The sequence below is a fragment of the Pteronotus mesoamericanus genome, unplaced genomic scaffold (assembly GCF_021234165.1).
Source record: "Pteronotus mesoamericanus isolate MK-2021 breed Mesoamerican mustached bat unplaced genomic scaffold, CSHL_Meso_final contig_657, whole genome shotgun sequence".
Taxonomy (NCBI): domain Eukaryota; kingdom Metazoa; phylum Chordata; class Mammalia; order Chiroptera; family Mormoopidae; genus Pteronotus; species Pteronotus mesoamericanus.
Window position 1 is genome coordinate 13,130,204 of NW_026555229.1, and position 18,150 is coordinate 13,148,353.

General features: G+C 39.1%; 1 protein-coding gene across 3 annotated transcripts; it reads right to left on the reverse strand.

Annotated features, from left to right (window-relative positions):
• Positions 1 to 3,534: 3,534 nt before the first annotated feature.
• On the reverse strand, positions 3,535 to 18,024 carry ZDHHC6 (zinc finger DHHC-type palmitoyltransferase 6). 3 transcript variants are annotated; one of them, XM_054581519.1, is made up of 11 exons: positions 17,840 to 18,024; positions 16,369 to 16,849; positions 14,843 to 14,934; positions 13,628 to 13,787; positions 11,597 to 11,758; positions 9,653 to 9,706; positions 7,296 to 7,463; positions 6,292 to 6,333; positions 5,249 to 5,394; positions 5,119 to 5,165; positions 3,535 to 3,922 (listed from the first exon to the last, which is right to left on the reverse strand). In XM_054581519.1, exons 2-11 carry the CDS (start codon positions 16,633 to 16,635, stop codon positions 3,819 to 3,821), a joined length of 1,242 nt encoding a protein of 413 aa, XP_054437494.1. In that variant the 5' UTR covers positions 16,636 to 16,849; positions 17,840 to 18,024; the 3' UTR covers positions 3,535 to 3,818. The 3 variants fall into 3 exon arrangements, with proteins under 3 accessions (XP_054437494.1, XP_054437492.1, XP_054437493.1); XM_054581517.1 differs by having other exon boundaries at positions 14,753 to 14,934; XM_054581518.1 differs by having other exon boundaries at positions 14,753 to 14,934; positions 17,778 to 18,024.
• Positions 18,025 to 18,150: the final 126 nt, after the last annotated feature.

Here is an 18,150-nt window from a genome sequence, read left to right on the forward strand (position 1 = left end):
TGTTGAATAGAATCCACTTATAGTTGAGATCATATGGTATTTGCCTTTCATCAACTGGCTTATTTCACTTAGCTTAATATTCTCCAGTTCCATCCATGTTGTTGCAAACGGTAGGAGTTCCATCTCTCTCTCTTTCTTTCTTTCTGTCTTTCTTTCATGCAGATTGATTTTATTTATCTTTTATGTCAAAGTTAATTGTAAAATATTAAAAAATTTAAAACCATTATAAAGTCTTAGCAAATAAACCAACATGACACCAGCACAGAAATAATCAAGTAGATCAATGAAACATAATGAGCATTCTAGAGCCAACATATATATCTGTCTAACAATGTAATATATGATTAAATTGATATTTCAAATCAATGGGTAAAATAAGGCTTATTCAACAAATAAGGTGCATGGACCACTATTGAAATAAAACAAATGTAGAGCCCTATTTCACACACTATATAAGAAATATTCAGATGAGTTAAAAATCAATATGTATAATCTTAGGAGTTTTAGGAGAAAATACGAACTAATATTTTTCTTACCCTGAAGTAAAATATTCAAAGCCATAAGCTATAAAGTAAAATATTGACAATATGACTATATTAAACATATAAGACTGTATAGTAATATACATATAAAAAAGTTAAAGGACAAGTCATAGAATAGGAAAGTATTTACAACACATCTAAAAAAGGGTTAATAGTTTGTGGGGGTTTTTTTAGGGAAAAAATTCTACAAACATTTAATCAAAAAATGGATAAAAAATACCAAAAAGTCATTTAAAGCTTTTAAAAAATAATAGAAATAGGCAATAAATACACTAAAACAGGTTTAGTTTCAACAAAAAGTAAAAGAACATCATTGTCACAATTAGATTAATGAGTATTAAAAAATATTGGTAATATCAAGTATTGGCAACTCTGAAAGGAACTGGGTATTCATAGACTCTTTTTCTTCATCTTAAAGCAGTCCCTTTAGCATACCTTGCAGTGCTGGTTTAGTGGAGGTGTAGTCTTTTAGCCTTCTTTTTTCAGGGAAACTCCTTATTTTGCCTTCCATTTTAAGTGACAGCCTTGCTGGGTAGAGCAGTCTTGGTTGCAGGCCTTTGCTTTTCATGACTTGGAATATTTCTTGCCATTCCCTTCTGTCTTGCAGTGTTTCCGTTGAGAAGTCAGCTGCTAGCTATATTGGGGCTCCCTTATGTTACTACCTCTTTCTTCTTTGCTTCCTTTAGGATTCTCTGCTTGTCTTTGATATTTGCCATTTCAATGATGATGTGTCTTGGAGTGGGCCTCATTGGGTTCTTCTTGAGTGGGAACCTCTGTGCTTCCTGGAGTTGTGTGACTTTTTCTCTCCTCAAATGAGGGAAGTTTTCCATCGTTACTTTTTCAAACAGGTTCTCTATCCCTTCCTCATCCTCTTCTTCTGGTATCCCTATTATATGGATATTATTACGTTTCAGGTTGTCCTGCATTCCCCTAAATGCCTCTTCATTCTTTTTGAGTCTTTTTTCATTTTCTTGTTCTTTCTGGGAGCTTTTTTCTACCTTGTCCTCCAGCTCACTGATTTGATCCTTGGCTTCACCTAGCCTGCTTTTGATTCCTTCTACTGTCTTCTTCGATTCAGAAATTGTATTCTTCATTTCCTCTTGTCTCTTATTGATAGTTTCTATGTGTTTTTTCATGCTGATATAGTTTGCAGTAAGTTCCTAGTAGTTTCCCTATAGTTTTTTGTAATTCTGAGCTCATTGAGCTTCCTTAGAACCATTATTTGGAACTCAGTATCTGATGGTACTTGCCTCCATTTCATTTAGCTCTCTTTCTGGGGATTCTTTCTTTCAAGTGGGGGGTGTTTGTCTTCCCATTATTTGTGAGACTCTTCTTTTTTGCTTCTGCTTCTTAAATTGATCTGTCTTGATTTCCTGACTTTGTGGTGTGAACTTCTATGGTAGGAGACCACTGTTTTTACTTTCTGGATCTGCCTCTGATGATGTCAGATGTCGTCCCTGTCTGACCTTAGGCAGCCTATTTGAGACTTCCAAGGTTCTACTCTCTGTGGCTGTCTCCTTCAGCTGTTAATCTAGTCACTCTGCACTCAGCAGGCCCCCTTAGACAGCTCAGGGCAGGGCAGCTCCTTGGGGCGGGGTTATTGGGTCCTCTCACGCTGCTGCCATACGGGGGGGGGGGTCAGCACTGGAATCCCCCCAGGTACTCTCTCCATTCTCTCCCCAAAGCCTCCATCCCCAGTCTCTCCTTAAGTGTCATCAGATCTCTCTGCGCCCCCTTTAGGCAGAGAACTACTATCTGTGATTGCCACTCTGCACTCAGCAGGAGGCTGACAGCACAGGATGGGGTGGAATCCCACCTGGGGGCGGGTTTGTTAGGTCCTCTGGTCTGTTACCACTCAGGGGAGTGGTCTGCCTGAGCAAGATGGCTGCTACCACACTGGGGGATGAGTCAGCATCACGATCCCGCCAGCTACTCTCTGTTCTCTCCCCAAAGCCCCCTTCCCCAGTCTCTCCTCAGGTGTCTCTAGCCCACTTTGCCCCCACCTTTGCCGGAAACCAGGGTAAGTGGCTGCAAATAAAAATTTATGCGTTGTCCCTTTAAATGGTTCTTTGCATCTCTAGCTGCCAGTCTCCGGCAGAGAGCCACCCTGCTGCTTTTCGCAGCTGGCTGTGGTCTGTGTACTTTTTGGGCTCTGGTGCTGTGGGCTGGAGATCCCCGCTTATGGTTTAGACCCCCCTCTTCTCAGGGGGATCTAACTGGCCATTTCAATATCCTTCTGGTGCTGCCGCCCGTGGGTGCCCCACCTGCTTTCGCGAGTCTCTACTGCACTCCTTACCAGTTAGATTGCGTTAAAGCCAATTCGTCTATCTCCAAGGTTACAAGGCTCCTCTTTCACTATTGTTCGTTGTTTGTTCCAGGTGATTTCTCCACAATTTAGGTCTAATTCCAGGTTGGTCCTGGGAAAAGGTCAGTGTGACTTCCACTCACTCTTCTGCTATCTTGATTCTATTTTCAGACATGCCTGATTTTAAGCATGAGTTCGCCAGCTAGATCCTACCACTCGCATAGGCTCCAGGTTTTGATAACGTGTACATGAGCAGTTCAATGCCATCAGGCTGAAAAATCTCCTAGAACGTTCTGATCTCAGTGTGCCATTAATGGGGTTTATTTATGGAGGCAAATATGTATGTCTTAAGACTCAGGGTTAAAGATGTCAATTTTTGACATGATAATAGAGTGGTTTTTCCATAAGGAACTAAGACAGATATTTTCAGTCAGCAAAAAGAAAGATGCTTTAAGTAAAAACTATGATTCTTAGAGAACATCCATTGGTCTTTATTCGATTTGACAAAATCAGCATTATTAAAAGACAGGTAACAAAATCTGATCTTATATTGAATCTGACAAATTAAGTGCTACAGTATCTAGAATATTAAATAAGAAATATCAACTTCTTATGAGGGGGAAACAGGATAAAAGCATTACATGCAGATGCTCCTGGCCAAGGGGGAACTACATCTGCAGGTGTGCCACGCACAAAAAGTCCTCCAGAAAACGCAACTGACTGACTTGGGTGAAGTATCTTTCCTTTTGGGGAGAGAAAGAGGTGGCAAAGAGGGGCAGGAGTTCAAAGGCATGGTCAAAATGGCTTCTCCATTTCAAAATGGTCATAAAAATATTTAGATCATGGCACTAGGGCACCTGCGAGGAAAAGAACACCTTAACCAGAGTAGGCTCATTGCATAATTCTTTAGTAATGTGTACAATTTTCAAGTAATGGAGCAAACTCAAAGAATAATTGTATTTTAATAGTGGCTATCTATTTTTCTTCTCGCCCTCTGGGGCTTGATCTGTCTCAGCATCACAGGGACACCTTTCCACGCAGTTTCTAGGAAACCATCCTCTTATTCTTGAAACACCTGAGGGAGAAAATGAAACTGATGTGAAATAGTCAGATATACCCACAAGTCCTACACTTCAAATTTATAAGCTTTTAGTCAGACCTTCTCCACCCGGCTTTCCCTTCTTTTATAAGCCGAGTGTGAGGGAGAAAAAAAATAAGGTTTTTAACTCCTTGCTCTTAATAATCTAGAAAACAGGTATTTCCCCAATCCCATTATTTGGGAAAGGGGCTAATGTGGTTTAGAACAGCCCCTACGTGGAGCTGAAGGGAACTTCTCAAGTCAGGTATTGACTTCCCTGTGTGTGAGAGTGAGGGTGTTTTTGACATACCGCCACATTCTATCTATTCCATCTATGTCTTCCTGTAGTCTTCATGAACTTCCTTTATAGACTTTTTCTAACATGTAACAACCAACCTTTATCAAGGCTGCCTAAGTAAGCTATTGTTTGGAGTTAATTTACAATCAACCCAGTGTTTTTTGAAAGAGCATCCTAGGTTAATCTAGACTTTAAAAAGGAACAATTATAGTTTGTGAATGTGGAGTCATTAATGTTTACAAATGCACCACTCTGGTAAAGGACGCCGAGAGAGCAACTATACATACGGGGGTGGTGGGGGAGCGCTATATGGAGATTCTCTGTATTTTCCACTCAATTTTGCTGCGAACCTAAAACCACTATAAAAAATAAGTGTCTATTAGCAGCCCCCACAAAAAAAAATTAAAGACAATCTATTAGTTATTACAAAAACTTAACAGGAAAGTGCATTCAAAGCGGGAGCACAAGACAAAGGGATTTAGTGCACAGGCTGTGGAGTCAGACCGCGAGGGCTGCAGCCCTGCTGGTAGTGTGGTCCTGAGCAAGTGGCCCAGCCTCTGCTTCAGTTCCCCCCCAATAAAGTGTAAATGATGATATGGATACTGACAGCAGAGGGCTGAAGGGGACTTGGATACGACAAGGGAAACACCTGTATGAGTGCCCCTCACATAGTTAGGGATGAGCTCCAATGTCAGCCATCATTAAAAAGACCTGACAGATATAAGTGCTATAGAGAAATATACAAGGAGCTTCTTTTTTATTGCTTAATGGTGTGCTCTTCTCTTTAGTTCCCCTAATGCATGTGATATGTGATTATTCATTAAAGTTATTCTTGTAAAATTTGGAATCATTGCCAGCTATCTTATTCTTTAAACCTCCCCTTCCATTTTCATACCTTCTATAAAGGAATCATCAAGAATTTTGTCTCCATACAACCAGTATCTGAAATATTTAAAAAATTATTTTTTTAGACTGGATGTCAATTTTGTCATTGAAGAAGAAATCCAGTTCTTACTACCACTTACCGAAACCCTCTTGTGGCTAAAATGAACTCTCCTTTCTGCAGCCTGATTCGAGGCTCTTCAGTGCAGGGGCTCGTGAAGAATGTTTTGAGTCCTTTATTCAAAGGACAGCAGGCACCACTGTAATCTTCTATTACTTTATACCGAACCTGTCATCAGTGATCAGAAGAACAACTTAATGTTTACACATTACCTGTATTTATGTTTGAATTTTTTAAAAGAGTTTACTTATTTTTTAGAGAGAGGGGAAGGGTGGGAGAAACACAGGGAGAGAAACATCTGGTTGTCTCTCGTATGCCCCCAGCCACAGACCTGGCCTGCAACCCAGACATGTGCCCTGACTGGGAATCAAACTGGCAACCTTTTGGATCACAGGCCAGCATTCAGTCCACTGAGCCACACCAGCCAGGGCTAAGTTTGAATTTTAATCATTAAAGGTAGACCCGAAACATCAGGTGACAAGGCTTTCCCTCCCAGTTTGCTATCTACCCAGTTTCCTTGTGGAATTTGATGTTTCTAGCTCTCAAGGATTTTCTTACCCTTCATTCCAAGCTCATAGTTAAGAAATAAATTCCAGAGCAGTGCTGTCCAACAGAACTTTCCACAACAATGGCTGCTGTCTATCTGCGGTATCCAATGTGGTAGGCCCTCGCCACATGTGGCTACTGAGCACTTCTAATGTGGCTGGTACAACCAATGAACTGAATTTTTTATTTTATTTCATTTTAATTTAAATAGCCACATGTGGCTAGTGGCCATCATATTATACAGTATAAAGACAGGATTCGTACTAACAAGCTGTATGGAGCAAAATTATTTTTCTGTTGGCAATATAAATTGACTGAATTCCCTCCAAGCCTTTAATCCAAACTATTTAAATGAAAACAAAAGTGAGCTGCATTAAATGCCAACAAATGTTTTAAGGACTATTGTTTAATAAAAGTCAACAGTTGGCTTCTACTCAAAGGCGATTTTAAAAACTGTATAGAATTGTACAGCTGACAAAAGAAAAAAGAAATTAGTACCATTGCAAAAGAATTACTTACACTTCTTACTCTTTTATCTGCTTTTTGTTTCAACTGTTCTATCTGGAAGATAAAAAAGAAGTCTCTTATTTCAATGTTTATATCAGAATAACATGACAAACTCCCATTTTTCCAGGACTTCAAACGGCTGACAATTTAAAGGCCACATGTCGGTTTTTTTTTTCTTTCTTACCATGAAAAGAAGGCCCTATGACTAAGAACAGGGACTGAAGTAGGGCTTTCTTCTCAGTGTCCTCTCATTAATTTCTTCATCTGAGTGTACTTAGAGAGCAATCTCTGCGGCTCTCGGCCCTCATGGAGTTTCCAGGCCAGACCCGCAGTGATGATGACTCAGAGGTTCATGAATTCTTTAGAGACACGGCAGAAAGCATGCAAAGCTCATCAACAAAGAGTCTTAACTAAAAGTCACCACTATGACATACTTTTCTCCACTTATTTATAGATGCAGTTCAGGAAATAAAGAAAGTACATAGTCTCTGTCCTAGACTCTTGTCAAGTAAAGTTAAAGATATAGGGTGTAGGATTAAATATGTGCTACCACATAGGGCTATATGATTAAGTGCCAAGTCCAGAGGAGTCTACAGTGCAGATGTTAGACTAGGGAAGAAGTTGGACTGAGACTGGTCTTTATAAATTCTAATAAGAGGAGATCATATGAGACAGAAAAAAAACAGTGGGGGTAAAGTCAGGTGCAGGAATGTGTAAGTTGTTCATTGAGTAGTCTCAGCTAATTGGAAAAGATGATTCCCATTTGGAAGTAGCTGGAAGGTAGTTTTAGGCCAGATCTTATAAAACTAAGTTAAAGAATCAGGACTTTATCTCTGAGGTATTGAGAGTTAAAGATTTAAATAAATAGAGAGAAATGATACAAACAGTGCTTAGGTTTTTAACTTTGAAAAAAATTTTTTATTATGATTTTACTGTAAAATGTCATCTGAGTTAAGGGAAAGTTAAGGGGAAGGTGGTGAGGCAAAGAGGAAAGATGATTTAAGAAACATACTCACTGTTAAGCTATACTGGTGACAGCCTTCTCTCACTGGCCACTCCAGTCCGTCTCCTTCTGGGACCCCTGACCAGGTAAACACCTGTTTAAAGTTCTTCCATCGACTTCCCATATCATAAGGAAAAACAAAGGCTTTATCTAGTTGATAATACTGAATTCGATCTTTAGCCTGTGGGTAACAAAGATGTAAGATGACAGGTGCTTTAAATGGCTTTTAGTAATATACTGCTGAGAACATTTGTTCCTCAAATTTGTGTCATTCTCTAAAATGCTTCCTCCTTGTTATGATGTTAGTGTACACAGAAGAGCTAATAAATTGATCACAATATTGGAGGAACTTGACACATAACTCCAACCTCATATGAGAACATACAGAAAATGTCTGACGGGGCTTATTTAGGAACGAGCATCAAAAATGCATATTAAAAAAGTTAGTAATTTTATTCCATATATACGTATTTCTCAACGCTCCTGTTTTTCAGCAGAAGAATCCAGGTGTAAAGAAGGGATGCTGACAAACAGATTTAAGAGGTAGCAAGGGTTTATTCAGATGGAAGGAACCATTTTGTGGGGGCCATCAGAACACAGTGACACCTGTGAGAACAGCCAGGAAACGTGCAGCAGGGAAGTCATCATTTTATGGAAATTATTTTTTTTTAAGCTAGCAGGCATGTGCAGATCTCCTGTTTTTAATAGCAGGACACATGCATATATATTTATTTATATTTGTACTTATATGTACACTTTATGCATATACATAAATATTCTAGTTGTTTATGTTATATCTTAGGCATTTAAATTGTTAGCTTTAACTACAGGAGATATTGGCTTAGAATCTTCTTAAGTTTCACTGACACCTAGTGGTGTAAAGATACTTTGTTTATTCCTGCAATAAGTGAACAAATGCAGCTGAAATTTGTTGTATAAATTTTAGTGTAATTTTGATAAATTTTCCATAAACTTAATACGATCGCTTATTTGAACATTTACTCAGCAACAAAGAGCCAGTTTTAAAATAACTCCTAGGTTTAGCATGGCACTTACAAAGAGGCCTGGTCACTAGCAAAATAATTGTTAATCCAATGTTGATGTATTATGCGAACAAGAAATGATACTTTGAAATATTTTACTTTCAAGGCACAGTATTTTAAAGAAAAGCTCCTTTTAGTTACTTAAAAGGTGATGTTGATGTTAATTAAAAGAATTATCAACGTGTAAAATGTATGAATTTACTGAATTGCATAAATCCATCCCCACCCAGAGAGAAAAGAGTAATTTCTTTTTCCTATTTATGAATAAAAGCTTCAGAGTCTTCAAAATGGATGAGTCTCAGAGAACAGAGATTTAGGCTATTAGCAAAGAAAAAGTGGTAAGGATAAGAGTAGCTTACAAAAGTGACCTAGGCATGGTCTCTGCCTACGAAAAGCACTCTATTGGGGTGGGGGTGGGGGGTTTCTACCAACGCTCTATGTTAAAAGATGACAGGGGTGTATGACAGGTGCTACAGGAAAAGAAACAGAAGTACTTAACTTTGTCTAGGGAGAACCAAGGAAAGTTCCTTGGAAGGAAAGGAAAGACACCTAAAGTAAGTCTTGAGGAACAAGAATTCCGGCAAAGAAGCCGGGGGGAGTGTTCTAACCATGGTGCAGAAAGATACAGAAACGTTAAGATGTACAAACAACGAGCTACTTGGAATTGGCTGGTTCAGAGCGTGAGATGGGGTGAAGCGGGGTGGGAAGGGCCGCTGAAGAAGCAGGTAAGGGAAGACATGAAAGGTTTCATTATGTATAAACTGAGGATCTTACAATTAAACCTGCACACCCATGGTTCTCAAAGCAAGCTGTGCATACCATTTTGAGTCTCTAAGACCTTTCTTTGGGGTTCAACAATGTCAAACAACTTTCCTTATAACACTAAGATGCTATTTGCCTTTTTCATTGTGTTGTCATTTGCAATGGTGGGTAAAATTGCTGGCACCTTAAGCAAAAATCAAGAAGTGGCACCAAGCTCTATTAGTAGTTATTATAGTCTTCACCACTACATACTCATAGTTCAAAACAAAATAACCCCCACATCCCTGGGAAAAAAAATTTACAGAGAATGTTTTTCATGAAGCAATAACAATTATTATTTTTATTAAACCTCAACCTTCGAGTAGATGTCCTTTTAATATTCTGTATAATATGAATCCAGGGATAAGTAAAAATGTCTCTTATATTTACCTTTTATATGGCATACAAATGACTTAAGGAAGCTATTTGGTAGCCACATCTTCACTTTTAGGCATTTATTAGTTAATCTGGTCTATTAGTTAATCAGTCCCTTATTAATATTGAAGAAAACAAGTATTAAATTTACCTTTTCTTCAATCCATGATTCAATAGAAGTTTGGTTTCTGAGAATTATTTTCATCTGAAAATTAAAAAACAGACAGCAAAATTTTATAATGGAACTTTGGTTCATTTAATATCATTCTTCATACTAACCCTATTAGATAGTGTAAATTGCTCCATTCCAGAGACAAAGATGCCAGGACAGTAAAAGTTAAGTAACACAGGGCAAGGTGCACCTGACTCTGAAGTCCTTGTTCTTAACCACTGCACTGTGACACCTCTCCCTGAAATGATCGCATCGCTCCACAAGCAAATCCACGTATATTGTTTTAATAAAAATTCATGTTTTAACAATTATTTTCTGAATAAGGTTTTCAGAGTATAATAAAACATTGATAAAATCCTTTCGATCAATACAGTACTTATGTGTATTTTGATATTAAAATCTCATCACTATTTTAATTAACCTTAAATGTATGATTAATCTATTTATTACAAGTAACAGTGACTCATTTCAGTCAACCTATACTGCTTTCCTTAAAAATGGAAACATATTCAGTCCAAATTCTATTTGATTTTCCTACATGTAACTAATGCATTTATGGACATTTTCACACTGACAGAATTTTAGTTTATTTCTAATATGATTCTTAATTATAGGCATTGGGAAAAATAATCAAAGAATTTGATCCCAGGCTAGTAGAAAACCTGAAGTATAACCAAAACCAGATTATTTTTTTACTTTTCAGATTTTATTTATTTAGAGAGAGGGGAATGGAGGGAGAGAGAGAGTGAGAGAAACATCAATGTGCAAGAAATACATTGACTGATTGCCTCTCACATGCCCCTAACTGGGGACCCCACAACCCAGGCCTGTGCCCTGACTGGGATTTGACCTTTGGGTTCACAGGCTGGTGCTCAATCCACTAAGCTACACCAGCCAGGGCATAACCAGGTTATTTTAAACTAAGAGCTGAAGAATGGTTGAGCAATGCAACAAGGCTATCAAGCCCAGCATTTCTAATTCTACAGCAATTCTGTATTTCCTTGAAGTCTGGTTGTGTCTTCACAGAGACAGTGTAGGACATTCAGGACAACCCTGGACCAAGAGTCCTCATCATGTTCCAAGGGCCTTGCACAACACCTAGCCTACGGTGGGCCTTCAATTAATGAATAAACTTATTAAGTGAGTGAAATAAGTCAAAACTGCTTTGTGATTCCTTCAGGGTCATATCTCCCTTCTCTGTGTTCTCAAAGCACTTTGTACATAAACCTATGACAGACGCATGACCATGTATTAGTTAACTGTTTAATGCAAATTCTGAGTTCCCTAGGGGTAGGACCCTCTTCATTTTCATTACTGAAGCCTCAGAAATTAGCAGAGTAATTCATCACAGAGTAGGCATTAAATAACACCTATATCATGGGGTTGTTAGTGAGATTAAATGAGCTAACATAGGTAAAGTGCCTGAAACAGTGTCTTGAACATAATAACTGTTCAATAAATGTTAGCTATATTATTATGATACTGATTAAATATATGCTATTATAAAATGACCGCCATTATGTTTACAGACTATATGAATGAATTATCTTAGGTAAGGGACTTAAACTTTCTGTCACTCAATTATTCATCTGTAAGGAAAAGAAAATAATGCTCGTCTTCAACCCCTTTTGGGGGCTGACATGAAGATCAATAGGCTACAAATGTGAGAAGAACTTTCCCAACTATAAAGAGCTATATAACTCCAAGTCAACATTTTAAAAATTCAATCAGTTACCTAGAAATTCTGACAAAGCTACTCCAAAATTATCTGACTAGTACAGAAGATTAAATTAGTTCCCGGGATGGAATAAATAACAATATCCATTTCATACTGCATACTTAAATGCAGCCTTTATCCCTTTCTCATTACAAGCCACCCCCATAACTTGACAGCTTTTAGCTAGAAGTAACTGAGGAACTTACCTGGATAAAAAACAACATCCCAACGGCTATGGTTGTTCCTAAAGCTAATCCCAAGGCAAACAAGGTGGCAGCAAATGCAGCTAATCCAAATGGAATAACTGGAACAGGATCTCTCCGGGCTGCACTCATATTAATCTTTACCGTGTTCCACCCAAAGGAGAGCTACAAACAACAGCACACACATGAAAGGCTCAGTTGTCATAAATAGTTAGGCTCTACGATAACAATTAAACCAACTTAATTAAAAAGATAAACAAATGATAACTAGAAATCTGGCCAAAGCAAACACAGCTGCTTCTAGTTAACAGTGTGGCTTGTACTCATATTGATAATGCACTACAGCATTCTTAATTATTCTCAAATGTTTTTTTTGTTGTTGTTTTTTATTGAATCCTCAGATGGTGTTAGGCTTACCCCATGAACATTAATATGCATTTAAGACATTAATCTAAGTTAACCAATTTAGACAATAATCTAAGTTGTAACTGTCTCCCTCCACTCCTTGCTTCTCTATATTTTTTATCATTTTTATTGTTATTCTATTACAGTTTTTCCCCCTTTGCTTTCCTCCGCTCGTACCACTCCCAACTCCCACAGTCAATTCCCATACTGAAAAGCTTCTGTACAGCTGAAGACACCATCATCAAAATGAAAAGGGAACTGACTGTATGGGAGAACATATTTGCCAATGATACATTGGACAAGGGTTTGATCTCCAAATTATATAAAGAACTCATATGACTCAACACCAGGAAGACAAAAAATCCAATTAAAGAATGGGCAGAGGGCCTGAATAAACACTTCTCCAAAGAGGACATACAGATGGCCTACAGACATATGAAAAGATGCTCTACATCACTAGCCATGAGAGATGCAAATTAAAATGACAATGCTTCTCTATATTTACAATAATTTTCCACAGCAACAAATACAGCCAGGACTCAGTTGTTTCTTCCCTCATGTTCTACAACCAGAAGGTAAAAACTGTCAAAATACAGCCTGGAGGGATAACCCTGCTTCGTAGAGCATCATCCTGATATATCAAGGTTGTAGGTTCTATCCCAGATCAGGGATATGAGAAGCAAACCAATGATTGCATAAAGAAGTGGAACAGCAAATCAATGTTTCTCTCTCTTTCTCTAAAATCAATTAAAGAAAAAAAATTTTTAAGTCCTTACAGTAAAAACATAAAAAAAAGACAAAATACTGGCAAAATGCATGCCAAAGGCAGCCTGTAGATGTTTACTGCCTGGCCTGCAAAATGTTTTAAAATATTCAGAGTTTCAGAGTTAAAAGTGTCAACTTTTAAAAAAATCAGGAGATTACACATTTTTAAAAAATCAGATTTTTCTCCCCCTCAAAAACTGCAAGATATAGCATCATGGGGCTGGATTCCCAAACAGGAAAAGCCGGCTGAAGTTGAATATGGGCTGTCCTCTCCATGAAGGGCTTATGTTCTCCGGAGTGCCACAGTCCCGTGAGGCCTGTGTCCCTTGTTTACCTTGCAGGCCTCATTAGGGCCTTGAATGTGTGACCCCTGAACTTCATCTCATGACTGCCTGCCCATAAGGCTACTCAATCTGCTGCAGGGGACTTTAGGACTGCGCCTGCTCCATGAGACACCTTCCAGGGCACTGGAATAAGAAAGCAACTACAACTTGTCCCGTGAACTGGATAGAAAAGGAAAGTCCTCGTGTTGCCTTATGCTTGTTGCTCTTCTTTTTTCCCCCTCTAATTATTCTTACCATAGCCACCAAGTTCAAAATTTAATAAATTATATATATAGCACTAAAATAATTATTGATTCAACTGGAGCTAGGAAAGAGAATTTCCAGAGCGAAATCATCTTTCCTCACTTTAAAAATTAAGTTTTAATGCTTTTTTAAAAGGAATCCATGTACAGGTAAAGTGAAGTCCTATTTCCCCATTTAAATCATAGAAAGAATATCTCCAAAAGGGACTTTGTAAATAATATTGACAATTAAATAATATTTAATCTGGCATGAATGATTTTATAACATTCTCACTTACCCGGTTATAAAGCTGTGTATACATTGTCATAACAAAAATGAAGGCAGCATGAATACAACCCAATGGTGCTAAAAGCAGAAACAGTGTGAATGACGCATGGTTTTGGTAACCACAGCAGTTGTTGATCCAAGGACAGTGATGGTCCATCTTCATCACACACCTGACGGGAAACATTTACATAAACCATGAGGCAGGGAATCCTGTCTTCCTTAAATAACTTTGGTCTTCGAAAGACCAGGCAAATAGGAATCCAGCATGTTCATGAGTCATAGAGGAATTATACATCATGGAACAAAAAGAAAAAGGTTTATGAGTTTTTAAACAACTCTGAACAGTGACTTCTTTCAAATTCTAAACAGGGAAAGAAAGGGTGGGCTTTGTAACAGCTTCTGAGGAAAAAGAGGCCTGCTCCTTGTCAGTTGTGGTTTTTTTGTTTTTTTTTTTTTCTTTAAGTCAGGAGGCCCACTGAGAGGTTCATTATAAAGAAGTGAGCCTGGATCCTGGTTTTCTTCTGGCTCTGAAATGCAGTGGCTGATCTGGAGTACAATAGAGACTCAACAAAATCACTTACAAATCTCCACTGGAGCTCATGGAACCTAGCAGAGGCTCATAACTTCCTTCCTTCCTTCCTATCCTCATCCGTTAGATGTAGAATCTCAGAACAAAGCAGTGGGTACAGCTGTTCATTTTTAAAGGTTCTACCTTATTTCACAATTTTTAGTAGTGATTCAGTTTTCTTCCCATTAAGTTTTTTATACTAAACACTGTGCTAATAGACACCTAACTTCATTTATTAGATTTGTTTAAAGTGTAAATGTGTGAGGTCAACTAAATAATGGAAAAAGCAGCTCTCCTCTGTAATTGGACTCAGCAGAGTTCTAAAGCTAGTCAAGGTAACAGTCGACATCCACTGTTAATCGTGACCTATGGAAATGACTTGAAGGTAAAACTTTCTACCGTGCTCTTGGCAGGGCAAGAAGCAAAGTTATTCTGCATTTTTCTAAAAAGAAATCTTTTCACGTGTAACAAAAGAGATGTATTTATTATCAGAATTGATAATTCAAGAATAAAATGGGCATTATGGACACAAGTATTTTGACAGTACTTTTTCTATAAAGTAGCCACCTTGCAGAGAATAACACTAGGATTGATATAGCAGAAGGAACAAAAGTCATCAAGTTGATCAGTCCCCGATGAATGGCAGAGAGACAGAACCTGTTACACTTTCGGCAGTGGTGTGACCGCGGTGCTTTGTACGCCTGGCAGACTTGACAATACTGGAGGTACATGCAATCCTGAGAATTCTCCTGGGCAGCAAAATAGAAACAAAAAATACATCAGATCTTTTAATTTTAAGTAATTACATGCCTTGTGAGTAAATGCTTTCCTATGGTTTAATTTTCTTTCATGGGGGATGGGGGAGAGGTGGAATCTTAACTTGCACTTCCAGTCCTTTTATTTGAGCTAAAATATTTTTAAGTAAAAAATTTCTGGTAACACAGCATCACTCTCCCAATTACCCAGAAATCATTTTTAATTCTTCTTCCCTATGCTCCACCCTAATCCATTGTCACTGAGCACAGTAGGCTCCACTTATCCAAAGTCTTATCAGAGTGGAAGGAGTTCAGAAAAAAGGTAGCTGACAAGTTGGCAGGTATTTAGAGTAGGGACTCAAACATCGGAATTGGTAGTCTAAATAACAGTCTTATAACATGACTCTGATTAGGTCAGAGCTCTGCTTGAAAACCTCTAACTCCCTCGAGTCTAACAAACTCTCCTGTATTCGAGGCTTCCATAATCTGTCTTTGTTTCAGCCTTATCTGCACTGCATAATCTGTCCATTACACACTCCCCCCATTCTCTCAACCTGAAATGCCTTCTTCCCACCTCCTGTGGAGATGCCCACTCCTCCTAGGAATTTCAGGTCACTCGCTGAAAATGACCAGTTCCTTCTGCCTTCACCAGCACTCATCACATCCTGCTCTCCAGTTACTTGAGAAAGTGCCCTCATTTCTCTCCCCAGGTACAAGGTTTTTCATAACATGAATTGTCTTACCCATTTCTTTACTCACTTCAAATAGTACACTAGTACTTCTCCAATATTAAAAAATCTAAGAACCATTCTGAGGGTTTTATTAAATGTAGATTCCGACTCAGGAGGTCTGAAGTGGAGCTCAAGATTCTGCATTTCTAACAAGCTACAGGGGATGTCCCTCAACAAAGACAATGGAAATTCATAAGCATAAACTTTCTAACAAATTCTAAAAAGCCGGAAAGTGATTCATACTGGACTTCCTAGTTTTCACTGCAATGATTTAAAAACTCTGACTTAAAGTAACAATTTCTAAAGAGTTTTTCTCAGTTCTGAGAATGTTAATGTATTAAAGGTAAAAACACTCCACAGCCAAACTGCACTATGACATTAGAAGAAAGGTGTATGTGACATGCAATTTTTCCTAAACTTATGACCATGGACTCACCACCACCCCTTCATTTTTTTTTTAAATGCAGGACAAGTACTCAATGAAATTGTTTTATGCAATACAAATTTAGATCAATATTTTTTAAACAGGTGTGAAATAAATGACCTGAGATTTAAATGACTGGTGGTGACACTATACTTAAATCTACAGCAAAGCAAAAAGTAATGTGTGCGATATTATTGGTTAGAAGATAAAGCAAAAACTAAATTATCAGTAGATTATTATTAGAGTTCATTTTGAAAAGGATCTTTTTCTTACCGGTTTCCACCCCAGAGGGACAAAGCCAGGACCCACAAACATAGCATTGAAGTAATTATAGAGAATCATGACAGTCCAATTTATCAACATGATGAAATTCACGCTTCCTCCAGTGGTATGTAAAGGCCAATACCACAACACAGAGTCAATCATGGCCATCATCGAACATATTGCTATAACACCAAGGGCTATAATGGGACCCCAGTGACACAGTCTCTTTAATTCTTGGAGGTTTTCAAACTTGATAACTGAGCAAAACGAGCCCATTTTGGTGAGGAAGAATGCCTTTCTATCTTTAGAGAATTATAGAGTCCCTTTTTCTGTGTACGCATTTCCCGGTGCCACAAGTCCATGTGTGCTCCTGAACTGTCATGTCTTCAACTTGTGTGATGTGAATGCAGATTATGCCATTTTCACTGTTACATAGTCAGAGCACTTTATCTGAGCTATGAGAATCCAGTATCTTGGTTTGAAACACGATCTAAAGAAAACAAAATGGAAAAGATCAGTTAAAAAAAAAAAAGTAATACGTACCAAACTCCAATAACCACCTAGACAAAAGCATCTCTCCAGTGCATTACCATGCGATGAAGAGCTTGCCAAATGCCAAAAAGAACTATTTTTACCTTACTGAAAGTAGGGTTCAGATCTAAGTGATATGTAATGCCACAGTCTGGGGACTGTGATGGTCTCAACGTTCAGCGAATGGTTTGAGGAAACAAAGAACTGCCGAGCTGGGAAGGAGCGCTTTAGAGCTTTAGAGTTGATCTAACCCAGCTTCCTTCATAGAAATTGGTTTGGAGAGGTGAGGTGGCTAGATCAAGGTCAAACCTAACAGCTGAACCAAGTCACTCAACTCCGTTTAGGGACTTGTAAACTAACCTCTTACCAAGTCTTGGATTAAGTCCAGTATGAGTGAGACGTGGTCTACATTATTTGTCTGAGGCTGCCCCCAAAACACCAACGAAAGGGCCAAGGGTAAGGAAGCGAGGGAATTAAAGCAAAGTCAGGGTGCAAGGCGAGGGGAGAGAGAGGTGTGTATGTGTGAAATCGCGACTGGAGGCGTATATGAAAAAGGAACATGGATGGCAATATTTTAGGAAAAAAAGAGGAAGCGCCTTCTGCTGCGAGCGCGGGGAAGGTTTGTAGACGGGTATTTCTGATGAACTGCAGTAAGTCAAGGGAAGAAGATCTGAGATACAGGGTAATAACTTCCACGCAACGGATGCCGCTGCCTGGTGCCTCTGTTTCCCGCCCGTGTCACGAGATGGAGCTTTCAGAAATCCTCGCTTAAGGGGAGGAACATCCTGGTAAGCCTGGTTGGTCCCAAAGTACTGAAGATTCTGGCCTCACTCGGGTGGAGTGAAGACCGCCAAAACCATGGTTACGTTCCCTGCCTTAACGCCCACCTCAATCTGGTCCTTGGTGCCCGCTCCTCGGCCATCGCGTTTCCGGGGCGGCCTGGACTCACCCGGAACAGCTTTTCTCCTTTTCGGGTAACTCCATCATGGGTACCTCAATCCACAGCAAGCAAAAAGCAAATCCTGGCTGCTACAGGCTGCGGTGCAGGACCCGACAGCACCCGCAACCCTCTCCGCCAGCGATCCAGCCGCAGTTCTCCAGCTCTGGCTGTGTGCGCAGTCTCCAGGACAGCCACTTCCGGAAGGTTCGCCGCAGCAAACTGTCCACCGGAAGCAAGCCCCTGCGATCTGTGGCTTGGGGAGCTGGAGCCTCATTCCAGACCGTGGAGGTGTGAAAGAAAAAACAACCCCCAAAACCAGT